General features: G+C 42.6%; 1 protein-coding gene across 1 annotated transcript; it reads left to right on the top strand.

The window, feature by feature from the left end:
* The first annotated feature begins 6141 nt into the window (after positions 1-6141).
* Positions 6142-8205, top strand: LOC128448100 (transcription factor JunD). Its single transcript, XM_053430649.1, has one exon. The coding sequence runs from the start codon at positions 6317-6319 to the stop codon at positions 7139-7141; it is 825 nt and encodes a 274-aa protein (XP_053286624.1). The 5' UTR covers positions 6142-6316; the 3' UTR covers positions 7142-8205.
* The last annotated feature ends 329 nt before the right edge of the window (positions 8206-8534 follow it).

Below are 8534 nucleotides of genomic sequence, written 5' to 3'. Positions count from 1 at the left end.
TGTGTGTGTGTGTGTGTGTGTTTCTGTCTGTGTGTGTGTGTGTGTGCCTGAATGCTTGTGCAGAGGGTGTTGGGGCTCATCTCAGTTCTAGGTTATTGAGTCCTCCTCCACTTCTTTTCCGCCTACACATTTTTACCTCACACACACACACACACACACACACTGCGCTCGCCAGCCAATCGCTACCTCTTTTCCTTTCTGTTGCCTTCACCTGCGTCACTCTGCTTGTGTTGCCATGGAGATCACAGATGCTCCCCCCACACTCTGTCTCTCCCCGGCTCTTCCAGTATGAGGATGATGCTGACTTGTGGCTGGTGATGCAGGCAGGCTGTGGACGTCATCACTTCCCTTGGGAGGGAGGCCTATTTTTACCACTGGGCACAAAGCAGACCGAGCTGCCCAACATATTTATGGAACCTCGTCTAATCCCAGCCTGCCAGGAAAACATTTCTCCCGACTCGCTGCATCCCTGTCTCTTCCTCTCCAGTCGTCTCAGGGACATGCAGTTCTTTTTCAGGGACATTTTGACCTGACATGACAGGTTTTAGATCATCTGTTTTTAGTATCTGTTGCGCTGTTTCATCCGTGATATTGTGAAACTGAAAGGGGATTCCTCTCTCTTACTCACCCTACACAGGGAGGTCAGAGGTCAGTGGTCACAGTCACCATGGGAGCAGCTTTGAGGGCCACTCAGTGTGTAACGACACGTCATCTGTTGTGCCAGGGAAAAAATAACAGTGAAGGAAGTCTGCATTAAATCGCCCACAGGTTTCTGACTGGTCATTTTGAAACTGGCCAATGGAACTTCCTGTTGATGCGATGCTGGGCTAAAAAGAATGAAGTTAAGTTAGACATAATACAGTAACAGACTTGAGGCAGAAAAAGGACAGAATGAAAAATTAAACAAGTAAATACAGTAAAATACAGATGGATACATCGAAATGCAGAAACGCTGGAAAGTTTCCAGACCCTAAGTTCAGTATTTTGTTGTTACTGTATCTCTTTAATAACAAATTGGAGAGTCACAACAGTCTGCATACTTTTGTGAATTAGTGATAAAAGTGTTGATTTCTAATTAGATAGCCAAAGTTTCCAAAAAGCAAAAAAAATAAGTCACTTTGTCACGTTGATTCAACAGATGTATATTTTCATTGTACAAGTACAATGACATTTTGTGTAGAACAAGCCTGTAGATACCTAAATGCTAACACAAAAAGAGATATAGAGAAGCAGGCTGAATTCTTTGTGAGGCCACTCTCTTGGCTTGAAATCAACAATAATGAATGTTTAAATGCGGTGAAGCGTTCAGGTTTGATGTTGCTCTTTCCAGAAATACATGTAACAGTATCCTGGTCCGGAAAAAAACATAAAATATCAAATGCTTTGTATGTTTTTCTACACCAGCTGATGTGTTACAATGAAAAGGTGTGGGCCCAGTTTAAAATAGTCTGAAAGTGTTTGTGTGGGAGCAAGTTTGATTTATACAAATCAATATTACACACACACACGCACACACACAAAGACACACAAAGACATACAGAATCTGGGCATTCGTGTTTGTCCTGGATTATTGTGGAACTTCTCAGACAATGTGAAAGTGTTGGGCCGACACAAATACATGTCTCATTAACATAAATACAAATCCAGTGACCTTTATATTAATCTAGTTGTAAGAAATGACGAGTATTATTGCATATTCCTTACACACACACACACACACACACACACACTAACAGAACCCTTTTGGCTCATAAATGTACGTGTTTCTTGCTCTTTATTTTAATCAAAGACAAGGGTTCTTTACAGCCATTCCGAACAGCATACACTGTCAGTCTTTCCCCGAAAAGGCATTTCTAGTGTAGCACTGGTTTGTAAACAAGTAACAACAGGTAACAGAAATAGCTGTGTAAGGAATGACGAGCTACAGAGTGACAGTATCACATCCTTCACATCCAAAGACCCGGCCAGGGTTTGTTTCAGAGAGTCAAAGAGCTGGTAGATAAATTAAATGAAAATATATTCTTGAGAAGCCAGAGTCTTCATAGGTTTTAGATCAGCGGTAAAAAAGGAGATGAGAACTAAGGGAACGTTTTGTTTGGTATCTGTATTTGAGCACACGAGCCCACACAAAGTCACATTCCTGCCATTCAGATACTTTGTCACTGAAAACCCGACATTATTAAACTACTAGGAGAATCGTTATTATTTAAATATCCAGTGTGTAAGATCTAGATGAAAGGAATCTATAGGCAGAAATGTTATATAAAATAATCCTAGATGTTTTCACTAGTGTGTTTCATCTAAATTCTTGTTTCCTTTACCCAAGAATAGGCCGTTTATATTTATATACTTTATATTTACATCAGGACAGATGTTACATAGAGGGTCCTCTCTACGGAGGCCGCCAAGTTTTTATTTACAGTGGCCCAGACTGGACAAACTAAATACCTTTTGAGTTTTTATGACAACGGAAGGTTTCCACAGGTTCTCTGTCATGTTTGGAAGGGGAGGGTGAGGTGTGGGGCATTCAGGTGCAACATGAAACTTCACAACTAGATGTTACTCAATTCTACACACTGAACCTTTAATAATCACAGCCATGTTCACTTGTCAAACCATTTGCCAGCGAACATATCACCTAATGTCTTTGTCGGGCTTTAATTAAAATGAAGTTGTACTTTGGTATTTAACTTGATGTTAATAGAAATTAAGGTGGAAGTCAGCCGACCTTTATGTGTCTGCCAACAGAAGACAGATGCTCATCGTCATTAATAACCATCGAAGGGCATTTGTTTTCTTTACTCCGCTCCATTAATCAGTCTTGGTGGTTTCCAGCAAATTGCTCATCAATCACACAAGTTGCTCAACACAGTACAGATTGTTGCTGAGCTCTGTTGTTCGCTGGCACAGCAGAAGTCTTATTCCTGACAGCTCATCACTTTGTGCCTCATTCCTGGAGGCCAGTGTTTTACACATCAACACATTTTGACTCATGTTTAAAGGATTAAGACCTGTCGTAGGATGCACTGTAAAGAAGGCTGTGAGCCTGTGTCTATATCCAGAACACTTTCATTTTGTCTCAACCCTTAGATACCAGTGTCAGGTATAACGTTGGTGTTCTCTGGTTAGATTTAGCTACAAATCCTTCTTGCTCAGGTCTAGATAAAGATCATAGATCAGGTCAAAACAGGAACTTCCTTAAAGATAGAGTACCTTCATCGTCATGGTTTTATATTGATAATAAACAAGCAGTTAATGTGAAACTGTCAAAATTGAAGACACAACACTGACTATTGTCTTTTAATGAGGAAACAAACAGTGACTTCTTGTGTGAGTGTCCTGCGTGTTTTGTTGACCCATCCATGTATCCATCCATCCATCCATCCACCCATCCATCCACCCATCCACCCAGCCATCCATCCCAGCCTCCTCCTGACACATAGTTTGTCACCCTTGATACAACAGTAGCCTAAATTCCTTCTTTGGTCTCAGCCTAATTACTATGGCAAATGGAGGTCACCTAACAATAACATGCATGACATTTCCCTGTATTTATTCTATTAATGTTTTAGCCCTTTAACTGATGGTGATAAGATAAAAAACTATACAACATGATACAATATAAATATCGATATGAAGGGCTCATTCTGAAGCAACAAAAAAAGAACAAAATAATCAACATTGACATTATCATGAAAGCGGGCCAAACGTCAGTGTCCAAAAGCTATGATTATTTTTTGTCATGTTAAACTCTTTGCAAAGGTATATTGCTCACGGTTTCTGTTGTTTTTCTTCTTATTTTAAATAGATTAAAGGGAAAAGGAAATGAAACCGAGCATGTGAGAGAGTGGTACATCCTTTACCAGTTACTAGAAAAACCTTTGTTTCTCCACTGCAGGCTCAGAACCCCCACTCTCTCTCCGACGATACTCAGTTTCTAGACTAAAATATCTCTTCTCTGTTGGTTTACCACCACCCACTTCCATTTCCGCCACAGCGTAAGGAGATCTGACATCACAGGGTCCATCATGTGATCCACCCGCAGAAGGCTTCGCAGGGATGGAGAGGGCCTACCTTTGACGCACTTACCTCCTCTCTGTAACCCTTTACTAGCCAGACGACTGGAAGTTAAGGAAACAAGGGACATTAACACATGGCACAGTGATTCATTATTAGGTTTTTAGGTGAATTAATTGATCGCTGGTTTATGACTGCTCCGTGTATCTGTGTATTAATGGACAAACATAAACAACAACAGATTAAGGGGGAGGAAAGAAAACACGGGCTTCACTACTATGTAATTCGCTCCAGCTTTATAAAACTGATAGAACATGACTCAAGGATTTCTAAAACATTTTTCTTTGGCTTGAAGTATGCTGGGCAAAGTGTGTTGTATTGATTTGAGCTCAAATCGGAGATTGTTTGTTCAGTTCACATACTAGTAACACAGAGCTGCCATTCTCGGAAGTGCTCATTAAACTTACAATGACGATTTCCACCGAATTCATCCCTCAGAGACGTGGAGAACAAATCCACTTAGAAAGAAACCCATTAGAAGGAGATGGTGGCGATATGTAGTTTAAAAACACTTCCACTCAATCACCCTGGTATAATATCAAAAATGGAAGATTTAAATTCTGATTTGATTTTAAAATGAAAAAGTGACATCGGAAAATCTGCCAAAGAAAATGGTAACTCTGTAACGTGGAAACACCCCACGTTGCATCCATCACATGTTGTGTTGGGTAAAAGCCACATTCAACTCCAGACTGGTAACTGACCAAAGGAAGTGTAGAAATCACATCAGTTTCAGATTCCACTTCCTCATATTTCGATGTTCAGGAATCAGAGGGACAATATCTCAGCTGAGGATAAAAAAACAGGAAGGAGCTCATCGCCTGCTGAGAAGACATCAGCTCTTGAGCTCACAAGTGTAAAGTAAAAACCACATCAAGCCTCAATATATCACCTCACTCATTGTAGTGTATCCTTCATCCCCATGGCAAAAGAACTGGCACCAAACATCTGAAATGCAGTCAAATGAAATCAGTCAAAGAAATCAGGAGACGAGGCAAACATGGCGAGGATTAGAGATTTGACTCTTGCCTGATGAACTGTTGTAATTTGGACGTTTTTCAGTTTTCTCTATGAAGTAAGGTCGTGTCCTGACAAAGAGCATTTTACACCAGTTCTCTGATCACTACATTGGTTGTCAGTGTCAGAGAGATGATTTTTATATGTGTATGATTGTCCGGCTGGTTCAGGTTCAACATGTATATGTGAATGATGAACCCTCCAGATCTCTCAGGTTCTGTACATGGTTCCTAAATTACTTTCAGCCTCTGTGCAGCTCCCATCTGGAAAATGATGGGGTTTACGTTTAAACACAAATTGAAGATGCTGATGTGTTTGTCATGACTTTTGATAACATTTGCTGTTCCATTACCTCTGATTGCTTCTTTTAATTTTGTTGTTACTTCCATCAATCTATCATTAATCTCAGAGTCTTTACTCCTGTCTGCTCTCATCTGCTTTTACTCATATATATTTTTGCAAAGCTGGTTTGTATTTGAATTTGTTTTCATGTCCTTGCTAGTGATGTGCGTTGTTTGTTTAGCTTGGATCAAATCGTAAATTGATTTGTCTTCTGCTTACGGATCTCTACATATTGCTTTTACCTAATTGATATTTGTTATCTGTTTTAAACATGTAACATGTTATTTTTTCTTATTTGATTTTAGGCTGCCAACTTTAAGATTTTCCGGGAACCACAGATGGAAAAAGACCCTTGATATGAGTTGTTATTAATATGAATAAGAATATCTTATATCTTAGAAATAAAAAGAATATCATCATTTTTCTATTATTGATTTATCTCCATCCCATAACTTACTTTGAATGTGAGTGTATGAATATATGTACCTTCAAAAGAAACTGTAAATAAAGACACACATTATCAGACACACATCATCAGACACACATCACCAGACTGATAGTGTGCCTGCAGAATGAGGATCAGAGTGAGAACTCCCCTCTGCCTCCTCCTCCTCTCTGATCGCTTTATTCATATAAAAATCTGAAAAACGTAATTTCTGCCCAATGCGCGCGCTCGACGTGACATAATGGAACGTGCGTGCCTAGAAAAGCTGGAGGCTGTGCGCGCGGCCGATCATTCGGTTCAGATCCAGCTCCAGAGACTGTCACAGCGTCGTGATATTTAATAATACCTGAGTTTAACCGGAGGTGTTTGACATCTGTTATGGGCAGGACTCCGCTGTGAGAACCACCTCACCCTCATCCTCATCACCCGCAGACAATGATGAAGAAGGACATGGACCTGAGACTGGAGGAGGACGCGGACCTCAAGCCGCATCTCCGCGACGCCGAGAGCATCCTCAGCTCCCCGGACCTGGGGCTCCTGAAGCTGGCCTCCCCGGAGCTGGAGCGCCTGATCATCCAGTCCAACGGGATGGTCACCACAACGCCCACCAGCCCCCAGTTCCTCTACGCGAAGACGGTGTCGGATGAGCAGGAGTTCGCCGAGGGCTTCGTGAAGGCGCTGGAGGACCTGCACAAGCAGAACCAGCTGAGCGGAGACGGGCAGAGCCAGGGCGGCAGCCTGGACCTGGGAGCCAACCTGGTCCCGGTCAGCCTCCAGCCGGACCTGCCGGTGTACACGAACCTCCACAGCTACGGCACCGGGCCGCTGGGAACCACCGTCAACTACACCACGGACACGGTGCCCTTCCCGCCGCCTCCGGCACATCACCTGGGGGCAGCGCCGCAGCAGCCGGAGCTGTCGCGGGTCCCGCCGCTGAAGGAGGAGCCTCAGACGGTCCCCGACGTCCAGAGCTTCGGGGAGAGTCCGCCGCTCTCCCCCATCGACATGGACTCACCGGACCACGGTAAAGCCGAGAGGAAGAGGCTCAGGAACCGGATCGCGGCCACCAAGTGCCGGCGGCGCAAATTGGAGCGTATCTCCAGGCTGGAGGACAAGGTGAAGTCTCTGAGGAACCAGAACACCGACCTGGCGTCCACGGCGGACCTGCTCCGGGAGCAAGTGGCCCAGCTGAGGCACAAGGTCCTGAGCCACGTGAACAGCGGCTGTCAGCTGCTGCCACACGAGGTTCAGGTTCACTAGTCCGGGGGACGGAGTTGCCAGCGACCAGCACATAAGCTCCATGGACTCTCTGGTTCTCTATGTAGCCCTGATGTGAGCTCTTCAGGTGGGACACGAGCGCCAGGCCACGTAGGCCGAACTGTACAGTAATAACCGGCTGCTTTGAAACGCTCTCAACCGGCTTTAAAACGCTCTAAACACCGGGGGAACATGTGGTAACACACAACTAAAAGATAGTCAGAGTAACAATGAGTCTGTCCTGTTGTATTCGGCTCGTTTGGACAAGTTTTATTATCTAAATGAATTACCAGAATCCACATGTTTTATCTGACCCGTCCGCCTGGTGGCGTAAAAGAGTCAACATTGACCGTTGGTGTATTTAATAAAAAATAATATATTGGTTTATTCTACTCAATGCCGAAATAAAGGACATGTGCTGTTGACATGTTTTATGTACAAATTGCTGTTTTACCTAATATCTGTTTTTTACTGGGGAAGAAAGCAGCTTTAAATTGATAGTTTTTTCAATGGAGTATGGCCATAGGGTTTACAGATGGGGGGAAAAGAGGCACTTAATGGGGGCTATGTGCTCAACTTCAGTAACAGACATTTCTTTTCTTGTAAAAATTTGTACAGACTGTCTTTTAAAGTCTTTGGACCAAGCAGAGTCACAATATTTATATGAGAAGAATATGCATTGAGGCCCTGGAGACCTTCATGTGTGAGGAACTGGCTGCGAGGAAGATGCATATGCAAACCCACACTTGTTATATGAGGGATAAATCGTATGTGTGACTTACATTTTTCGAAGGGAACAATTTTTGCATGTCGATGACAAACTGGAATGTTGCCCACAGCCGGGTGTCGCAGGGCACAACAAATCGGTGTTTATCATCTTTAACCTTTGCAGACACTTGTAATTATCTATTTTTACTCTTCTGTGTCCTACTTCAGTGTGTTTTCACTTCAGTAACCTCTTTGTTGCACTGACTGTTTGTGTCTAGCTCCAACCTACAGTCGTTCGGCTTCGTGCCCCCTGTGTTCTGAATTCAATGCTGCTCGGCAATAAATATTGTTTCCATGTACTTTGGTGAATCACTTGTGTTTTCATTCACGTTGAAGAAGTATCTGTGTGCAGGAGTTAACCTGGTATTAGTTATGCTAGTTCGGGATATTCCCTAATTTGTGCATTATATATTATTATTGTTATCGTTAACATACATAATTTGGCTCCTACAATATATAAATACTATGTAATAATCAAAATGATTGGAGTGAAGCATAGGTTTGGCCTGTAATAAGCCTCAAGGATAACATTAGAAATCAGTTTATCTTGTCAGTTACAGTAAATTAGTATCAAGACAGTAATACATAATGTAGTTGGTTCATGCTGCGTTTTGCTCATTGAATGGAA

Source organism: Pleuronectes platessa, chromosome 9 (genome assembly GCF_947347685.1).
Source record: "Pleuronectes platessa chromosome 9, fPlePla1.1, whole genome shotgun sequence".
Taxonomy (NCBI): Eukaryota; Metazoa; Chordata; class Actinopteri; order Pleuronectiformes; family Pleuronectidae; genus Pleuronectes; species Pleuronectes platessa.
The sequence above is the reverse complement of the archived record's forward strand: the minus strand, read 5'-3'. Positions and strand labels throughout refer to the sequence as shown.